This window comes from Oryx dammah, unplaced genomic scaffold (genome assembly GCF_014754425.2).
Source record: "Oryx dammah isolate SB20612 unplaced genomic scaffold, SCBI_Odam_1.1 HiC_scaffold_27, whole genome shotgun sequence".
NCBI lineage: Eukaryota > Metazoa > Chordata > Mammalia > Artiodactyla > Bovidae > Oryx > Oryx dammah.
The window spans coordinates 88275106-88297045 of record NW_024070211.1 but is presented as its reverse complement, the minus strand read 5'-3'; the positions used below and the strand labels follow the sequence as shown (position 1 = coordinate 88297045).

The following is a 21940-nucleotide window of genomic DNA, read 5'->3' as shown; positions in this document are numbered from 1 at the left end:
ACTTTGCAAACTGAATGGAAGATTTCCAAAGTTAACTACAATATGTTATCATGGTCTGAAACGAAAAAGAATCATCTCTTGGGATAAGTCAGCTGAGAATCTTCATGAACCTTACAGAAAGCAGAAAAACCACTCTCCACTCATCTCAAAATTCTGCAGTGTTATGTTCAAAAAAGAAGCTTGTGTTTACTTAAAAAACAGACACAGCAAATAACTCAAAGTTGGGGTTCAAATAAAAGACTAAAAGTGGCCCATGATATCACAAGGGTTGAATATGCTTCTCAAAGAATTTACATGCACAATAAGACTGAAAAGTACAAACCAAAAATGTTCCTTTAAATAAACAGAAACCCTGACTGCTTTTAATACTACAAACAAGACAAATTAAACAAGAGCTGCTCAGTCAGATTTCACTCATTTGAAATAATCTTAAAAACCACTTAAAGGTACAGTTTATTCTTCTTGTGCATCCTAAGACTGTTAAAGGGCACAAAATAAAATTAGATTTCCTTTTCTAAGAGGGGCTATATGTTTTTTAAATGAGGAAAAATTTTTCATTCTGTTTCCATTCTCCGACTTGTTGAAAAAATTTTATTCTAGGGAATAAAAAAATGTAATAATGTAGAGGGCTAGCCTTCATTTAAAAAAAAATGAATAGGCTTTAATACAAAGAGAAAGAAATGGCTCTATGGGCAAAATTCAAGTATGAGTGACCAATTTTTTAATTGTAAAGTAGGTGCAACATTTAAAAAGAAATGTTACAGCACTGCATGACTTGTAATGCTAACAATATTTACATTAACTGCTTACATGAAACCATGGAACTATAGAAGAGCGAGAGAGAAAAAAAAAACATGTGGACTGAAACAATACCTAGAACTCACAACCAGTGAAATCATGGGCACAGACATACTTTACATGATCTACTGATGTAAAGTATACCTGGTGGGAGAAAGCACAAACCTAATTAGCTCAAAAATACCCAAAAGAAGGCTTGGTAGACACAAACTTAGTCTGAAGAGAAAAAACTAAAGGCTAAAAAAACTTCCACACGTCAACACACACAAACATCCACATATACGTAGACATACCCAATATACACACACGCATATGTTCTGAATCTGTAAATAAAAACACCTATGTAGACAAATAAGAAAAAAGCAGGTTGGTGCAAAAAAACACACCAACTTATAACAAAAATATGTCAACTAAAGTACACAGAAGATGACTTCAGGGGACTGTGGGAAAGACCAGGCAGGCAATCCCACTATTACATCAAAGACAACTCAACCTACCCCTAGAAGGAAGGGTTCCTGCCTCCGAGCCATGAAGCCCAGTGTAGCCAGCTGCATTCTGTCAGACTTGGGAGGTAGGAGTGAGGGTGGAAATGGAAAGGACAGAGAGACACAGGAGACCTGGGGAAGAACTAAGAGCTGTTGCTATCAAAAGTGAGCCTTGTGGAGTGCTCTGTGCTGTGGCCCCGAGAAATCAAATGGAGGAGTGACCTTGGTCTCCTTTTTCCTGAGTGACTGGAACTCTGCTACATCATGGGATGGAGGAGTTGCAGGGGTGGATGAGAGAAGAGGAGAGGGAGGTGGTGGACATCAGGGATTCAGAGTCTGCCACTGGAGGGCCTCCCAGTGGCTGGAGCATTAGGCAGTTGAATGAGCCCCAAGCTACAGGAAGAGGCAGTTCTCTCCAGGGGGTTAAGGGTTTGGAGGTGGGGCTGGTGGTTCTATACCAGAACAAAAGGATAAGGAATCCCTTCCTTTGACAATCCATCAGTTGAATCCAATCCAATCAATTTCAGGCAGGGGGGCCTGAAACTTGGCTCCATTGCCTGGGAGATAGGGTTACACCGCCACCACAAAAAAAAAAAAAAAAAAAGGAAGAAGAAAATGTGAAAAAAGACAAAAAATTATGTTGTGCTACATTTCTTATTAATAACCTTGTACTTTACAATGGCTCACAGTTTTAGGTTTTGTATACTTGCAATGTAGTATTTTCTCTCTACATTTGTTTCACATTTTTTTACTTACTTAATATAATATAAATAATTTGGTTAATAGATTCAACCTGCACATTTCAGCCACATTAATATATATAAGAATCTGTTAATGGTATAAATAATTCTTTAAATAAAATAAATCTGATATGTTACATAATACTGATAAAAAATTACCATTACTAATAATTTTGTAAGCCACCTTAACTTCTGGTATAAGTAATACTGATGAATGGATATGAAACTTGGTTTGATGATTTGCATTTATTTTTGCTACTACAGAAAAACTGAATTATAATCAACCTTACCTCTGATAAAGGTTTCAAAGTGGGGGTTTGTCTCCAGGTATGGAAACAGAAAGTTTTATCTTGTCACGTACTGTTTGCAAAAAAACCTCAACTCTGAGCGTCCATGGTGGTGCAGCATAAGTTTTCTAGTTCAACAGGTGGCTATCAAATGTTAACTACAGAAATGACTGAGTAAAATATCCCATCTAAGATTTTTTTATAAAACCTATTCTACTTTAAAACTTAGGTAAAAAAAATATGCAACAAATGGTTGCAGTTTCTGAATTCTTAATTTAGATCTGTGAGCCCTCGTCCCTTTAGAAATCTGCAAGGTTTCAATTTCCTAGACACCCAAAATCAAGTCCAGTGCTTCCAGGCAAGGTTCATTCCAAACAGACAATATAAATGGACACTCGGTGGTGTGCAGTGTATGTCATAATTCAGGTAATACATCATCATGCCTTTTCTCTGCTGTTAAATACAAAAACAGCATCTTTTACATTATCATAGAAAAGCATTTAGGTTGTATTTTTATTTATCACTTTACACTTGTAGTCTCTGGTAGGTGTACTCCATAGAAACCAAAGAATTTTGTACACTATTTCTTTTTACAATAAAAGATAAAGTGTGCATTAGGTACGCTTGTACATGACAATATTGTACAATATTTACATTTCTGATGTCACCATGAAATTCTGTATTTTCTATATACAACATTGAAAATTCTTCAGAAACATTTGGACTATTTCTTATAATCACAATTTTAGTATTATAGAAAAAGAGTTTCTCAGTAATCTCTTGACCATTTACCACTCTCATCATTCAGGGATTCTGACTGGTTTTCCAGCATTCTTTATCCTTCCTGATCAAAAAATATTGTATCACTGTTTCTTTTAGCACCCTGTGGTGGTGGTAACTATCTGCCATAGAATAAATACTGATATAACGGTGGCTATATCAATACTTATCTACAGACATATCTGTGCACATTCCTTTAATAAACACTGCGCATTGGTGGAGTAGTCCCTGTTATCTGGAGATCTTCCTCCTCTTGGGTTTGGGGGGTCTCATCTGTCTGTCTCCCTGTGGGATTTGGTGAACCTGGAAATAAAGAGGTAGGGAAAAAACAACAACAACAGAGATTGAAATCATAAACACGATAGGATTTCTGACAAAGAAACAGGGTAGGCAGCAGACTCTGGCTTTCATTTTCAATCACAGCTATCTTGAGGCATTTAAGACTTTTACAAGACTCAGATCTCAGTGTGCCCACAGTCACTACAGAGGATAAGGAATCTTGGGAACTGACAAGCAGAGCAACGCTCTGTGGATCTCCCAACAGCGGAATACAGAAGAGGAACTGGAAAAACATCGAAGTGGGAGAGGGGGTGTGCAGTTGCCACCCTTGCTGTCCACTGAAGATGAAAATAAGACCTTTCCCATCAGAGGTCCCTGGATCACTAACTTCACTGGGGTTCTGGAAAAGTCGATAAATAGATACTAAACATTTTCTTCTTTATTTCATCACTGTACTTATTTTATAACTACTAAGAAGGGTCAAAGAGGATAAGAACATGCACACAGCTCAACCCAAGGAGGTTTACTTATGAGAAGGATAAGGATGGAAAACAGAATACCACTACCATCTGTGGGCAAATCGAAGCTTGTGTAGTCTGAGAACAGCAATGTATACAACTCATCTTTATACACTAACAGTGGGGTCGCAAAGAGTCGGACACGACTGAGAGACTTCACTTCACTTCACTTCAGGTAAGCTAGCAGCATTTAGGGCTGTATATAAGATTGAACAGAGGTGGACGAATAGCAGAATTTGATTCCCAGGTATTAGACAGCAGGTCTGGTTTTAGGGGCAGAAGACAGGTGCTAGGGAGGTGGTCAGGTGTCCCACATTGTATTGTGGCTGTTGTGGTACTGATAGAAGGGAACAAGGTCAAGATCCAGGAGAGGCAGGATGTGCCCAAGGCACTGGTATGCTAAGTCACTTCAGTCATGTCCGACTCTGTGCGACACCATAGACGGCAGCCCACCAGGCTCCCCCATCTCTGGAATTCTCCAGGCAAGAACACTAGAGTGGGTTGCCATTTCCTTCTCCAATGCATAAAACTGAAAAGTGAAAGTGAAGCCGCTCAGTCCTGTCTGACCCTCAGCAACCCCATGGACTGCAGCCTTCCAGGCTCCTCCATCCATGGGATTTTCCAGGCAAGAGTACTGGAGTGGGGTGCCATTGCCTTCTCCGAGGCAGTGGTATAGTACACGCTTAATAACCAGTTCCCAGTGGAGGAACATAAGCCCATTGTAGTGTATGCCAATCTCTGTGGTACAAATGTTTTTACCATGGCCAATTTCAAGCTACCAATGTGATGTCACAGAACTCAGGCTTAGGAAGAGATGGGCACAGTCTACTCTGACTGTTGGCTCAAGTTGGCTCAACTGCATGTTGTAAAGACCATTGCTATTCAGAGTCAAATACAGAAAACGATTTTTTAAAGATTTTTTAAAATGTGGACCATTTAAAAAATATTTATTGAATTTGTTGCAATATTGCTTTTGTTTTATGTTTTCATTCTTTGGCTGTGATGCATGTGGGATCTTCACTCCCTGACAAAGAATCAGACCCACACTCCCCTCCATTGAAAGGCAAAGTCTTAACCTCTGGACTGGTAGGGAAAACCCAAGAAAACTTTTTAAAGTATTACACTTAAAAAATAACACCAGTGAGTTTCTCACAGTGCCTTATCCTTATAAATGCTCCATATACGTTCTTTAAAACCACTAGTCTCTGATAAAGAGTCTATTGAAACCGTTTATAAATTGAGGGAAGAAGCCTTTATTCAAAGTTGCAAATTAGTACCTGTGGACCGAATGCAGCCTAGAAAGGGATTGTGTTTAGCCCTATGGTGTTTTAATATTTTAAAAATAGCTGGCAACACTAAAGAATGAGAAATTTTACTTTCAGACTTGCAGTGTTTCATGAAAAAATGGGAAGATCTTGCAACACTGGCACAGTTCCCCACATGGCTCGAGCTTGCTGCAGCATGGAAGCAAAAGCTCCTTCTAGAGGGAACACAGCCCTCAGGTTGCCACAGCCCCCATCACTCCTGACTGCTTGCTGGCCACAAAGGCCAAAGATCTTGAGAGAGAGATTAGCGAGATGCCTGCCAAACACATTTCTCTTCTTCCTGAGCAGGCATGGTGTACAATACTTTTACCAGTCCCCTTGAATTAAGAAGGCCACATGACTGGGTCAAACCAGTGGAAAGTCAACAGAACAGCTGAACTTCCCGGTCTGGCCCATAAAACCTTATCCTGCCGTCCTCTGGGTACATGGTCTTCTCTCCCGCTGCTGGGCTGGATGCTAAGGATGTGATGGAGCACTCTGAGACCCTAGGGAATGGGGGATACTAGATATAGAAAGAACCTGAGCCCCTGAATGACTGTGTGAAGCAAGACTTCCTCAACCAGAATGAGACCCAAGTGAGGAACAGTCTTTTTAAGGCATTAAGCCTCTAAGACTGAGAATTGGTATGTAGTCTACCTTGATCAGGGCATCTTGGTTGGCATTTCTTAATCCACTAAAGTCACTGTTTCACTCAAACCTGATCCCCTGTATTTAATGATACTATTTGCCCAGCCCTAGAAGGTGTTTCAGGGGCTTCTCTGGTGGCTCAGACGGTAAAGAATCTGCCTGCAATGCAGGAGACCTGGGTTTGATCCCTGGGTTGGGAAGATCCCCTGGAGAAGGGAATGGCAATCTACTCCAGTATCTTGCCTGGAGAATTCCAGAACAGAGGAGCCTGGTGGGTTATAGTCCATGGGGTTGCAAAGAGGGACACAACTGAGTGAGTAATGCACACACACAGAAAGTCTCTGCTCCAGACTTTCCCTATAATTCTATCAGGAAATTAAACATTTCAGGGCCTCAGTTTACCCGTCTTTGAAGTGATGTTTGGATCACAAAATCTTGTACCAATCTCGATAGACTGTGAATGTGTAAAAACTTATATCTGTCATTCAGTAGCCATTTGATGGCTTCTTAGGATTCAGATAACCTTGTTAACACAATAACAACTAAAAGAAATCACCCTTTCATTGCTGAGTAGCTTTGAATAATTCACATTTTCTAGAAATTATCAAAATTATAGTTTGAGTGTTTATGTTAGCCAATATGTAAATTAGAGAATGATGATTAAACGCACATTCAACACCATTACATGCAACATTCAATAAAAATGTAAAGAAAAAGCAGACACTTTAAAACCAGAGGTTATAGTGTTAAACATCAATAATTTAACAACAGGATTTGGGGCCAAATATTTAAATTTTTTTAGGTAATAGCAGAAAGGAAACGAAATGACTATATACTCTTGATCTTGACTCTATGTTCAATTTCCCTTTTTGTTCTATGGTAGAGTAAGATTTATATTATTGAATACGTAGGCAACACTAATAATCACTGCTATTCTCAGAGTCAAACGCAAAAGCTATGATTTTAACTTCAGTGTTTTGCTGTGCACATTTAAAAAGTATTTTATGTGAGGAAAAATGTTACTTACCTCAGAAAAAATACGTAGTTAATACTACTAGGGTTTTTTTTTCTTAAGTTATTTTTAATTTTTTCTGATACCAGTCTTTTTTGAGCCCGGTAATTTAGTATTGCTACGTGAGTTGCCTGACAATATTTAAGAGACTTTTCCAAAAAGTATAATACAATTTATTTTCAAAGAAACACAGTATAATGGAAAAATAAATTAACTTACAGTCCCAGACATTTTGTCCAGTTCACTCATGGCCTCATGAATAGCAGCTTCTAAATGGTTATTTAGCTTTCCACTTCTGGAATTAATGAAAACAACACAGCAGATTAAAAAATTAAAGAAACAAAAATCTCAATTTAATTCCCTAATCAGAAAACAGAAGTACCAATTCCATGAGAGAAAGTCAATTTATATTCACATTTGGACAATTCTGATGACAAAACACTCTGGGATTCTCATGACTGAACACCAATCAATGATAAGGTCACATAACTACAGGGAAAAAAAATTGAACAGATGATTAGGGAAAGTGGATTCTTTCCCCTTCCACATGTTTCTTCGAACGTCTGATGATTTTGCAAGGAAGCTGGGCAACGAGTCTCTATTTCCATAGATGGAGCTTGTGCTCTTAGATTTCAGCCTGCTCCGCACTGCCTTCTGTTCTGGCTTGTCTTAGGCTGTGTGTCTGCAGGAAGGGCTCTGAACTGCAGGCTCTGGCCACTAGGGAGCTCCCTCTGCCCTCTCTGGAGCATCGTGGCTTCAGGAGTTCAGCACATGAAGGCTGAAATCCTGGTGCACTTTCATTACAGGTGGGAAACAGCTTAACTTGCCACACCTGAGGCTCCGCCACATTTCCCCGCGCCCCCCCCCCCCCCCCCCAAAACCAAAATGACAAAACTATTTGAGAGGATAAAAAATGACGGTCTCAGAATGTCTATCACTTGTCTGACCTTTTTTTGACGGTCTCAGAATGTCTATCACTTGTCTGACCTTTTTTCTCTACTCAGCATACTAGGCTTCCCTGGTGGCTCAGATGGTAAAGCGTCTGTCTGCAATGCAGGAGACCCAGGTTTGATCCCTGGGTTGGGGAGATACCCTGGAGAAGGAAATGGCAGCCCATTCCAGTACTCTTGCCTGGAAAAGTCCATGGAAAGAGGAGTCTGGTAGGCTACAGTCCATGGGGTTGCAAAGAGTCTGACGTGACTGAGCGACTTCACTTTCGCTTTTCACTTTCAGCATACCACTACAGGTATTTAACACATGGAGCATCTGCCATGACTGAAACGTTTAACTAGGAAGCTACTGAACTAATTACTAAAACAAGGCAAATCTACACTATCTACCTCTAGGAATTATGTCCACTCTAACTTTTCCTTCTTGATGCATACAAAGAATTACCCAATTATTCTGAGTACTACAGTGATTCATTTCATTTATCTCATCCTGATGATTACTAGAAAAGGTGTAGAGGTAAATGGCTTTCCAAGAGTTAAGTCCTAGCCCAGCATTTACATGGAGATTGGAAATTTGCAGTTGTAGAAAAATTTGGCTCATAGTCCCATTTAGTTTGGCTCACACTGTGTTTAAAAACATATTTGAACTTTAGTGGAATGCTTCTAGATGAGGCCTTTTGGTTTACCACAGTCCTCACCAAGTTTTACCCTCATACAACAGGACTGGACAATTCACGCATTTAGTTTCTATATACAATCGTGAGTAGTATACTGCTAGGTATATACATCGTGGATGCTCCATATGATGTCTAAATAAAAATGTGTCCAATGCTAAAACAACGGCTCTATGTCCTGGGAAACTTATATGCACTTAAGTCAGTTTAACTGAAAGAAAAGATTGTAACTGAACTATAAGAGCAATGCAGCATCAACCTTACCTTTTGTTGGCCTGAAAGCTAGCCTACAGCTTTTATATTCTTCCCATTTACTTTAAAAATGTAAACAATGCAGAAAAGTGCATAGAATAAGTTAACCCCTATCAAACCTATTTCCAAAAATAAACTGCTAATAAATTACATATTTCTTTTAATTCATTAAAAATTTAAACTAAAGTTCCCATTTGATATCAATTCCTAGTCTCATTCTCTCCCACCCTCCTCCCCGAAGGCAACTGTGTTGTGTATTCCTATAAAGAAAATGAAATCGCTCAGTCGTGTCCGACTCTGCGATCCTATGGACTGCAGACCACCAGGCTCCTCTGTCCATGCAATTCTCTAGGCAAGAATACTGGAGTGGGTAGCCTTTCTCTTCTCCAGGGGATCTTCCCAACCCAGGGATCGAACCTGGGTCTCCCGCATTGCAGGCAGATTCTTTACCATCTGAGCCACAAGGGAAGCTGTGTATTCCTATGGTGTGTTTTAATATCTTATATGATATATCCATGAACAGTACCTAGTATTGTCTTTTATGTGTTTTTTAAAATATATATATCAAATGTGTCCTGATATAAGTACCATTCTACAACTTATTTTATTGCTATTTTTGAGTATGTCCCAGTTGATATCTATTCACATGCCATCTTTTATTCACGTACTTATTCCAGTTTTACAGGGCCCTGGTCATCTCATGGGGTCAGGCTGAGTTGTTTTCCCACCGAGGAGTTTGCTAAGCACGATTCTGGGGAGGAATGCAATCCCAGGACTCTGTAGGGCTATTTAAGCTAAGCTAGAGTTGGGCTGGGTTGAGGCCCCTTTTGTGGATTGTTTAGCAAAGGTCTTGACAGTATCACATACTGCCCAGCTATCTGACAATATTACGCTTTGTGCAATGTGTTAAGTAGCTTTATCTTTACTATTTCTTTTGTATTTGTATAAAAGTATGAAGATAAGTTTTAAAAGATATTTGTTATGCATTTTTATTATACTATCTTATGGGTTTAAGATTGACTACATAAATGTCTAAATGTCTAAAAAAAAAAAGGAAAATATTTCCGTGAAAAACCATCAGAGAATCTGGGTTCTCTTGTCTTTAATAACAAAAATAGCTAGTATTTATTGAATATTTTAAGGCTTCCCTGATGGCTTGGATGGTAAAGAATCTGCCTGCAATGTGGGAGATCTGGGTTTGATCCCTGGGTGGGAAGATCCCCTGGAGAAGGGAATAGCAATGCACTCCAGTATTCTTGCCTGAGAAATCCATGGACAGAGGCTACAGTCCACGGGATTATAAAGAGCTGCATACGACTGAGCGACTAACACTTTCACTTTTTTATATATGCTAAGAATTGAATTAAATCTTTATATATATTACTTCAATGGCACCCCACTCCATTACTCTTGCCTGGAAAATCCCATGGATGGAGAAGCCTGGAAGGCTGCCGTCTATGGGGTCGCACAGTCGGACACAACTGAAGTGACTTAGCAATAGCAATATATTATTTCATTTAATCCTTATAACAACTCAATGAACTAGCTATTACAACAGCTGTTTGTACAACAGCTGTTGTACTTGATTTTTTAGGGAAAACTAGCAAAACCAATTATAATTTTATGACAAAGAAGATGATATTTAACTGTAAATAATCTTCCAAAGTAATACAGTCATAAAAGTTTTGTTCTTTAATATGAAACATTTCAACAAAATCACCATTAAAGTATAAAAATAATTCAACATTATTTGTTGAATGAATAGACAAAATTTTAGGAGTTTGTGAGTTCATTCTTCAACAAGATATTTAAAATGTTTATAAACTCCTTGTATGAGTTTAAGGTAATTAGTATAATGTTTTTCCTTTAACAAACTTAAGTAGTTATTAGAGGGTGAAATGACTACTTTTGGAAGAGAGAATAAATACGGAGATATGGGGCATGAAATTATATGAATACATCATGGGAATCAAGAGGTACAGAGAGACTTTCTAGATGTCAAATCTGCATACCATATTCATACTAGCTGGTCAAGTCAGGAAAGAATGAGCTTAAAAGAGGAAGAAAAAGCTCCATGAGTCCATGAAATGAATAATTAGTCAAAATTCAATCTTCTAGTCCACAGGCCCTCCTTGTGGAGTCTCTTCTATTTTCTCGTCCCCACTGACATTTAATAATAAACATTTTTACTAACGGACACTCTAAAAGCTACTTGATTAAGCAATAGATGTTCATATAATCACATTTCGAGTTATTAATGGAGATAATTGCCACTTCTCATGTTCATTGCCTATATTTTCACACATTATCCTTATCTTTATTAATTAAAAAAAAAGCCAGGTACACATCTGTGATTAGTACGAGAAATAAAGAGAGAAGTGAGAATTGCACATTACTCTGGACTATCAGTTCAGAATTTAAGAAACTCACTTCATGTAGACCAGAACAAACTTGGATCAGACCTAAATGTCAAGCATCTTGGACTCTAAAACCTAATCCGTAGGGAAAGTACGCAGATTTTAAAAAATTTAACACATGAGAGATCAAGATGGTAGTATACGAGGACACTGAGCTTACTCCCTACCTCCACCCCCAATGAATACAGCAAAAATACAACTGCATGTTGAGTAGCTCTCACTGAAAATGACGTGGAGACTGGCATAACGACTTTTCTACAACTAAACTGTCCACATAGAGCCTGTTAGGAAGGGAGGAAAAGCTATTGGGAGCCACACCCAGAAGAGGAAGGCAGGATCGCAGGCTTGGAGATCTTCCCTGGGGAGCATGGAGTTCAATACACCTTTCAGGCACCCCAGCCCTGGGGTCCAACTCTGGGAATATGTTCCCCTTAGCTGGTTCGAAAACAGGTAGGACTTACTGGAGGGCTGTTAGAAACCAAGACTCTGCTTTTGAAGTGTGCATGCACATGCACAGACTTGCTTACTCCCACCCCCACCCCCACCTGCCTCCCTGCTCCAGCACAGTGCAGAGGCAGCAGACTAGAAATAGCCTGGTATTCTGGCTGGCTTGCCAGCACACTCCCTGGCCTGCACTGGGGCCCTGCTCCAGCTCTTCTTGCTCTGGCACCGCCCTCCACTATAGTAAAGGCTGCCAACAAGAGCGCACACACTTAGAGGGAACAGAGATGCACAGGCCCTCTGACTAGGGCAGAGGCAGTCATTGCCAGTGTGCATATCCCTGCCCACAACTGGAGGGAGGAGAACTAACTCAAGTGAAAACACTAATTCAAAAAGAGACATGTACCCTCATGTTCACAGCAGCATTCTTTACAATAGCCAAGATATAGAAGCAACCTAAGTGTGTCTACCAATAGATGAAAGGATAAAGTGGTATGTGTATATATATACACCACAATGTATATATACATATATACACACACACACACAATGCAACCACTACACAGCCATAAAAAGGAATGAAACTTTGTCATTTGCAACAACATGGATGGATGTGGGAGGTATTGCGCTTAGTGAAGTAAGTCAGCGAAATAAAAATATTGTATGTTTTCACTTACATGCAGAAACTAAAAAACAAAAAATGAACATAACAAACCAGAAACAGACTCACAGATACATAGAACAAACAGTGGTTAACAGTAGGGAAGGGGTGGGGTGAGGGGCAAGATGGGGGAACAGGATTAAGAAGTACCTACTATTAGGTATAAAATAAGATACAAGGATATAATCTACAGCACAGGAAGTATAACCAGTATTTTATAATAACTGTAAATGAAGTTTAATCTATAAAAATACTGCATCACTATGTTGTACACCTGAAGTAACATAATACCATAAATCAACTAATTTCAATTTTAAAAAATAAAGAAAATTTAATACAAGTATCATTTCTTGGTTTTAAAGTGTTTACATTTTATGTTTACTTTTATGTTTATGTTATCACTTTATCACTTTCCAGATTCACAAAAATAAGGTTATTGAATACATATATATGTACATATAGACAGAAGATTTGATCCTGACTTTTAAAAAAAATCGTAACATATCTAAAAGTTACACAAATTCTTTTTTTCTTTAATGAAGCTATTTCCACTTTTAAGTACAAAATGACCCTAAGTAATTCTTCAATAAATATGTAAATATTTCCTTTATGATTAGGCAGTTCGGCTGCCGTCTATGGGGTCGCACAGAGTCGGACATGACTGAAGTAACTTAGCAGCAGCAGCAGCAGTTAAGCAAATCACTTTAAAGATATTTATAGTATAGTGTGATTATAGCATATTGAGGGTTACATAACTATATAATGCTCGAAACATCTAATATGGTGACAGAATGTTTCAAATTGTAAAAATATGTAATTATTTTGTTTCACCTATATCTTTATAAGAAAAATAATGGTTTACTAAATACTATGTGCTAAGAACTATGCTAAGGCTCTCTTTATATTATAACAATTCTAGGAGGTTGGTATTAATATCCCACTTTAGAAATGAAGTATTTAGACTCAGAGAGGTTAAACAACATACTCAAGGGTACACATAGCTAGGTAATGATGGAAACATTTGAATTCAGGCCAAAACTCAAACTTTCAGCCACCTTGTTCCAGTGCCACCTTCCTTTTTTAGTTTCTTTCTCCTTGTCTATAAAACTAGCCAGATACTTGTTAGCTCAAATTTCTTTCCAGTTATTCTTTGGGAACTTTTCACATAAAGGGTAGAACTCTTCAATCCATGGCCATTTTATTTTCATATGTGCCATTCTACCAGAAACTGTTTTCAATGGGGTCACCAATGGCCTCCAAACTGCCCAGTCCAAATGGAGATGTTTCAGATCTTCTCTTACTGGACCTCTGTTTTTCATTATATTATCCCAGAAACTCTTGGTCTTTGGCTCTTAACACTCTACTCCCCTACCCTCTGGTTTTCCTCCTTCTTTCTGATCATTATTTCCATCTCTTTCATTATCTCCAGTAAATGTTCAAATGCCCCAGAATTCACTCTTTAGTCCATTGTTCAAATTGGTCAAAGTACCTCTCTCCGTGTGACTGAAGTCATTTTTCATAGTCAAATACCATTTCTTCCCAGCTTCAGACTTGTGTCTGTGGAACCACAGGAACCTCACGTTGCACTTGACAGGTTTCTCCTGTATGCCCCCTTTCAGTGCTTCCACTACCCACTAAGGCACCTGAGAGTCGTCCTTGATTACCTGTTCTCCTTCACATTCCAACCAATCACCATGATGTTCTGTCAATTTTATCTCCTAAATATTTCTTGACCACATTCTTTCTCCTCTGTTCTCATGGGTTCCCTCCTGGTTTGAGTCTTCCTCCTCTCTTGTCCCCTGACATGGCCTTCTAAGTGGATATCCTTGTCTCCAATACTGTTCCCCTAAAATATATCCTCCATACAGCCATAGCTAAAGTGAAAAATTCAACCATCTGTCCCCTTAGGCACTTCCAATAATGTAAAGACCTCTGAGGCCTTACTAGGCCCTTTATGGTCTGGCTCCTGCTTATACGTTTGGTTCCATCTCTTACAATTTCCTCTCCCCCAGATCTAACTGCCGACCTCATCTAATCTAAATACTATTCCAACCCATCCCATCTTGTCCTTGTTTCCTGTGTCTGGCTAATATCTATGTAGTGTGTACAGAGTGTAAGGCCTGGCTGAGATATCATCTCCTCTAGGACATCTTCTGTTACCTGAGTTCTCCATGATCCCAGAATATACTACACTTATTCCTGTCACTGATCCTCCCAACTCATGGATTGAACCCAGGTCTGTAGCTCAGATGGTAAAGCATCTGCCTACAATGTGGGAGACCTGGGTTCGATCCCTGGGTTGGGAAGATCCCCTGGAGAAGGAAATGGCAACCCACTCCAGTATTCTACAGTCCATGGGGTTGCAAAGAGTCGGACACGACTGAGCGACTTCACTTCACTTCACTTCACTTCATTCCTGTCACTGCAAATTTAACATTTTAATTATTTGTTTCTAAATCTGCCTCCTTCACTAAACAGTGAAGTCCTGGGACTACAGCATTGTGCCTGGTTGGCATAGATTCTTTTGCTAAATCAGTCTCCTTGACTTGGGAAATAAATAAATGATTGGGTTCAACATACCATTTATCACTTATGTGGCCTTTACCTAATTATTTAAGCTATTTGGGTCTGAGGGTCCTCATCAAAAATGGGTTCAGTAATTTTGGCCCATCTTCTGATTGGGAGAATAGAATAATGGATTTTAAATCATATATGCAAAATGTAAAGTATTCTACGAGGCATTTATAAGGCAAGTCCTTCTACTTAGACAACAGTCTGATAAACAAAGCTGTTTTGCTTCATATTTTTGTCTTTTACCTCAGTTCCTTTAGATAATGTTACTTAGGACCCATATAAATTCACCTCAAATAGTAAGCTCGCTTTGAAGGAAATTTTTTATGTTGCTGTTTGTTACTCATTATCTTTCAGAAATTGCTTAATAGCAAATTTATGAGGAAAATACAGCTCATTTCAAGGCAGTATATCTAAATACTTGTGTCATCAACAGTTTTGGATATGTTGCACATAATCCAGCTAACTGGCATATCTCACTGAAGGAAAGATTTCAGGGATATTTTACTTCTAATAAACAAGTACTACTGAATATTCTAAGGCAAATGGCCAATGAAAATTTGTGATGTAGGTAGCTTGCAATTTCCCTCCATTCATCCAGAACTTGTATTAATTTTATAGGCTTTATCCTATTACTAAGCTCTTCATTGTGTCACTTCAGTCAGAATAGAGGGGACTTGACTCACTTTATCAGATCTATAGCAAAGCTGACAATTCACTTGGCCCTCACCAAAACCACTGCCAATTGCCATCTTCCAAAGGAGTGTTGAACACAGGCGCACGGGAGTTAACCCACTGTAGCTGACATCTCTTTTATGAAACATTCTAGTGAGGCGAAGAGAGTTTCCCCAAGATTTGTTGTGCATTCTAAAATTTTAGCTCTGGCAAGAATTACTGAGGACACCACTAAGAGAATGACTGCCCTTTGAAAGATGTCATTATCATTATATAAGTCTTTTATACAAGATACACTGCTAATCATTACAATTTCATAATTCTTAGACATTTGATAATATGAAAATTATAGTAGCTGAGTAGGTGTATTGATATATATTAAAATGATTTTCCATGTACATATACAGAAGCACATTTATAGTTCTCTATCTTAAAATGAAATAATAGTTATGATATTGTATTACATTATGACATTGTATTACATACAAGTTATGTAATAAACATTATCTACTTGTCAATATTACATTTACTAAAAATATAACGATCTGGAAAAACTTGAATAATTAAGAATAACATCCCAAAGTTCAACTTCTTATTATAATTCCGAAGAAAGTCTATTGCCCCTGCTCCAAGAAAATAATTACTTATCATCACTTTTACTAACAGGTAATCTGCCAAAATTATTCACATGTGTACAACAAGGGGGGTCATTCCCCCTCCCAAAGTATTTGAATTACCATGGGATACACTTTCACTACACTTTCAGAGACTATTTCATTGCTACATGTTGAGACTATTAATCATATTTTCTTTCCCCTCAAGTGAGAGGGATGGAGATAGAGGGAGTAAGGAAAGAGCTGATGGGAGGGAAGTCCCACACACAGTATAAATTGTTTCAGAAAATATTTTCTGTAGGAGCTAATTCATCTATAATAGTCCTCTTGGATGATAACTATTAAATTGTACTTAGGCAGGGCTCAAGATGGACTAAATCAGTGAGATTTCATTGTCCCTTTGAAGGAAAGCCAGTAAATTATATCCTTGAAAAACAAAACTGGAAAAAAAGTTGTGCTTACTTTCTGTTCCTTTTCCGGGCTCGGCTGTAGGCTTCTAAACCTTCCGTTAGTGTCTTCAACTTCTCGGGCTCCACCTGAGTGAAGGCATGAAGACCAGACCACATTACCCAGACCTGCAATTGTTAACACTGTTTTTACTTTCCTGCCAGACAAGCAGGTGCTTGTGTGGCACTGGGGGAAGGGAGGCTTAACTCTCACTGTCCCATCAAGTGTCTTGTCCTCGCTGGGGCAGAGGTTGATTCCGCGGCTCCAGGCTGCAACATCAACGGAAATGAAAGACTGGGTGGCTTTCAGAATGTCAACATTTTCAAAGTAATGTTTGAAGAACAAAACTTGGAACTTAAATAACCTTTAATTCACAAAATCATGTTAAGTCAGAGATCCTGGTCTGCTTTTTGCACTGCCTGATGCTCAGCAACTGCGAATCTGTATTCCATTAGATGAAAACCAGCGGTGGTGAGTGAGGGTGGTGGGCTTTGGAGCCAGCACATAGAAGTTTGCATCTGACCTCACTTTCTAGCATGAATAACACCCTTAAATTCCCCGAGCCTCCTAAAATTTGGATAATTTAGAGAAATATTTAGTTTGTTAAACCTTCGCTGTTAGCCAAAGCTTTGGGTTTCAAAAATAAAGACACTTCAAGAAAATTTCCCCGAGGACATGAATACCTACCTTCCTACTAGAATTGCTGTGAGAATTAAAATGCAACAAACATGGTGAACACAGCCAAGCACAGAACAGCTGGTATTACATAGTTGTGTGTTAGGCTCTGCAGAGGCCCGAAAAAAAACCGAGTAGGGTAGTAGGCTGCCTGTAGTCCCTAGGGATCTGTAAAGAGGGTGTGGCTACACCTGATGGGCGTGTCCTCTCCGTGGTCCTGCTTTAAGACTGCCAGCCTAGGCTATATGACACTTGCTGCCTCATCACTGTGAGCCACCAACTGGTGGCTGGGGGTTTGGTGGGGGAGGGAGGTGCAATCTTTGCCACCTGCCCCTAATACTCTCTATCATAGTTCTTGAAGTAACTTCTCCTAAGGAAAACAATTAACAAACAGGAAATTTAATATGCAAATAAAAACACACTTAGAAAAGCACTGTAACTTTTACTGATCTTAAACACAATCTCAGTAGAAACAGTATTGCTTGCTGTGTAAATGTAGCTTCAAATTAAGTCCCCTCCAACCCCTTAACCCAGTTTTCCCCCACCCTGCACTCCTTTAATAAAAAAATTTAGAGGTTGCCAAGACACTTAATGGGTAAGAAAATACACTCTAATAAACAAGGAAATGATTAGCTTTTGTCTTTGAATCTTCCTGACTCATGAATACTGTTCATGAATAACTTTCTTTGACCTCTTCAAATCTAGTACACAGTGATGATTATTAACAAGGGGTCTCCACTGTCAAGTCTGAAAACAAGCATTTCTAATTATTCAATGAGAATAACAGTCAAATAATGGAAATAGTTTCCTTTTCATGACTTTTGTATTTTGTCCCAAAGGATCCAAATACCTTACATACACAAATTCACTGCGGATACTCAATCTATTGTGTGCCAGAACAAGAGATAACTTTGTTCCAATAACATTTCTACAGGAGTAGTCAAGTGTCTTATTGGAATGACTGGAAAAGCTTAAGTAAGATGAATATATCCATGTGTTTTGATTTTTAAAGGTGGCTGGATACCTTTTCACATTTCATGTTAGAAATGGGATTCCATCCTGTACTCACTCACACAAATTATGAAAGATAGCTCACAATTAATTTATAGCTAATTCCCCTTATATTTAATTTAGTTTCTTGGCAGCAAGAAGAAAGCTGGTATAGTGAGAGATCTCAGAAGGGATTGATACAGGCAACAGAAAGCAGATTCACAGTGAAATAATGCAACATGCCACAATGAAAACTTATCCCATTGGTCTCGATTTTTAAAAACTAAGTTAGGTCAAATGATTTTTAAAAAATTGTCTATTTTTATTTTTAATTAAGTAAGAAATAAGGGGCAGTAAAAGCATTTCTTGCACATTTATTATGTAGAAGGCACTGTTTTATTATTTAATGTGGTAATACTGCACACTAGCATTGTTATTTTACAGATGGGACTAAGTGAGTTTAAGTTACATGGCCAGCATCAAAACTCAGGATGACTCCAAAGCAACCTTTCTCTACCACACCAACTCTAATATATGCTGAAATATACATATATTATATAGAGAGATGTATATGTGTGTATATGCATATATACATACACATGTAAGTATATATGTCTATATATACATACTCAAAAAATTAGGTCAAATTGTAAGTCCAATTTTTATTTACAGAAATTTAGGTGATGCTTGCTCAAATTTATTTTCAAAAAAATTTTTTTTACACTTGAATAATTTTCTAGTGATTTTTAAAACTAATTCTCCACAATGATTTCTTCATTTAAATATGCCTCTAAGGTTCTAAGGTACTCATAATAAAATATATTATTTATAAAGGATTCAATGACCTTGAAAGAGAAAGCAATGAGAGTGATTTCTGAAACTATAAGATATACATGACTTTGTATTTCTAATATGACAAGATCATATATATCCAGAGGTAAATGTTCAGTTTATTTGGTTTCAGAATTTTAGTACTCTTCTGTATTGTGAAATATAATACATGAAGAGCGTGTGTTTTTTTGGGGAAAATATTCATCCACTTACACAATACTCAAGAAAATCTTTAAAGATAACCCCCTACAAAGGTTATCAGGGAACCACAAAATAAATTCCATTTCTAGTCAAATAGAAACCACATTTAATGATTTAATGAACACTCATAAATTAACTAGCTAACTTGTAAATAAAGAAAGTACTGGGAATCAAATACATAAATATAACATTAAAAAGATGATTAAACATATACATATTTTAAAATAAAACTTACACTGAAGGAGCAAGTAATTTAAGATACTTACTATTTTAATCTGGAATATAATAATCTTATATTCCTATATATTCACATGCCAGAAGTTTCATAAATTATTTGATTTCTATCTTGGTGAGAAATAGGGGGAGGACTTTATAATATATCTTTACTCATAATCACCCCACATATTCTCATTCTAACCATGATGATGCTAATAGTAGTGGCTGTCATGCTATAACTGTGTACCTATGTGATTTAGGAATTAGAAAAAGATAATCAGACTTTATGTATTTATAATACACATATTATCTCATTATAAATATATACATATGCTGAATTTTTAACTTCTAAATCCCTTCTTTCATTCCTTCAGATTCTTTAGATATAATAATTCTTTGGCGTAACTAGACCTATAGCCTGTTCAGTAAGGTTAGAAACATACCCATAAAACCAGACATGATTATATGGTGGATGTTTAAGAGTTTCCTGAACAAGTCTGAAAACTATAGCTGCTTATTTTGTTCACAAGGCACATATTAAAGATTTGATAATTAAATTCAGTTTGATTTGGGGTCAGCACAGTAGCATGGAGTGTATCTCAGAAGTAAGTCTATGACATAAAAGAAGACATAAACATTTCAGAGAGTCAGAGTGACCCTCTGAAAGTGAGCTACAGTGTATATTAGAAGAATCTGGACTAAAGATCCTAGATCACTTTTGAGCCAGTTAACTAGAGAAGATGTCAAAACTCCCTTCAGGTGTTAATCCCTGATAACAGGATTAAATCTCTTGGTGATTCCTTTGCTGGTACTTAGTGCTGAGGCTAAGCTGTCACACAAAGGTCAAAAGACAGAGCACAGCAATATCACAGATTTCACAGCAGAGAGAAAGCAGCTGACCTCAGTTGCCCCTGTTCCTTCTTCACTTCCCCATCCCTTTTTTTACAGTGTCATCAGTTCCTATTGTTGGGGAATGGTATCATGCAAAGAGTACTAAGCTGAGAGTTAGGAGACCAGGGTTGAGCCTTGGTTTAACTGCTTGTGGTTTGTGTCTTTAGGAATGCCTCTCTTCTGAGGTCCAAATGGAAATAGCTGTGCACATCTTTATGGGTCACTGAGATTATCTACTTGGATTATCTAAGTATGAAGGTGCTTTATAAACACCAATGCAGTCTTTCCCAAAGTGCCACTGGTGGCATGTGAAATTGTTTTAGGTGGAACATAGACCATTAAACATTTTTAATAGTGATATATTCATATAAATTTATATTAGAAAAATACAAAGACATTATACCTATGTTTTCACATATATCTTAGAATAAGACTAGAAGTTATTTTTAAAGTGGTTTGAACAGTGCCTACTACATAACATGTCAAAAATATTTGTCGAATGAATAAAAAATGAGTAAATAAGAATTTAAGGACAAATTTTAACTAAGTATTTGTACAGGTAACGTGACTTGAGCTGAAATCTTGGAAAATCAATAAGCAATAAGCAAATATGAGGCATTTATTAGGTTTATTATCAAACATTTATTAAGTAGTAACTACTTTAATCTTTAAGCTGAAAAAGTCCTGCTAACTTAAGTTCAATATTTCAATATTTTTTCAAGTATCAGAATTAATGATAAATAATTTGGGGTAGAAAGTTGACTCACCTGTGACAGAAAGGATGAATTTAACAATAATACTTAAGGAAAAATTCATAAAGTGAACCACAGTTTTTTCAAATGGACTAAGCCAATCAACATCATCGCAGTTTTAGTCTGTGGCATTATCTGAGGGTTTTTTTTTTTCATCTTCACTTCATATAGAAGCATTTTTAAGTACTAGAGAACTGTACTACAGGACTAGAGTAAATCTATTCTAAATGTGACAACAAATTTTATATAGATCCATAATACATACAGAATTAAATGTTTTGAATAAACTTGTACTTTTAAGGATACACTGTTGAAGAGTTCATGTAACAGAAGCATGTATTTGCCTCATACTTGAGATTCCATTTGCTAGTAACCACATGACAACTGTATTGACAAGCTCAAGAACTCCAGACTCAGTTATCTAGGAAGGGAGACAGGCCTCCTCCTTTTCCTCTTTAATCTTCTTCAGGGGGAAAAAAGCTTCACAGTATTCCACAATTACTAAAGTTTACCTCAACTTTGTACTCAGTTTAGTCTTTTCCCCAATATTCATATTTTTGGTGTTACCTAGTTTTTCCTTTTTATTATCTTTCAAATTTTGATCAGGCACTGCCTTTGTCTGGATTTTATCTTGCTTATCACTTTCCAAAAATTATTCTTTTTCAAAAATATTCTGTTGCTGCAAAGCACTGATTGCCCCAGCCACCCCACCAGTCAAAATGCAGTTCAAATATTATGGATATTGATTGGGTATAGAGAAAATAATTCATTTCCAGAAATGGTTAAGAAAATATATATGGCAAAGAAAATATACAAAGAATACTTTCAACA

General features: G+C 37.5%; 1 protein-coding gene across 3 annotated transcripts in view; it reads right to left on the bottom strand.

Annotated features, from left to right (window-relative positions):
* Positions 1-161: 161 nt before the first annotated feature.
* MBD5 (methyl-CpG binding domain protein 5) overlaps positions 162-21940 on the bottom strand; it is a 151644-nt gene continuing 129865 nt past the window's right edge. The window contains exons 10-12 of one of the 3 annotated variants that reach the window (XM_040229000.1): positions 16569-16681; positions 7071-7146; positions 162-3393 (exon numbers count right to left, since the gene is read on the bottom strand). In XM_040229000.1, coding sequence (XP_040084934.1) covers positions 3322-3393; positions 7071-7146; positions 16569-16681 — 261 coding nt within the window. In that variant the 3' untranslated portion in view covers positions 162-3321. The remainder of the gene's footprint in view (positions 3394-7070; positions 7147-16568; positions 16682-21940) is intronic. The other 2 variants (XM_040229001.1, XR_005719055.1) reach the window with 2 other exon arrangements.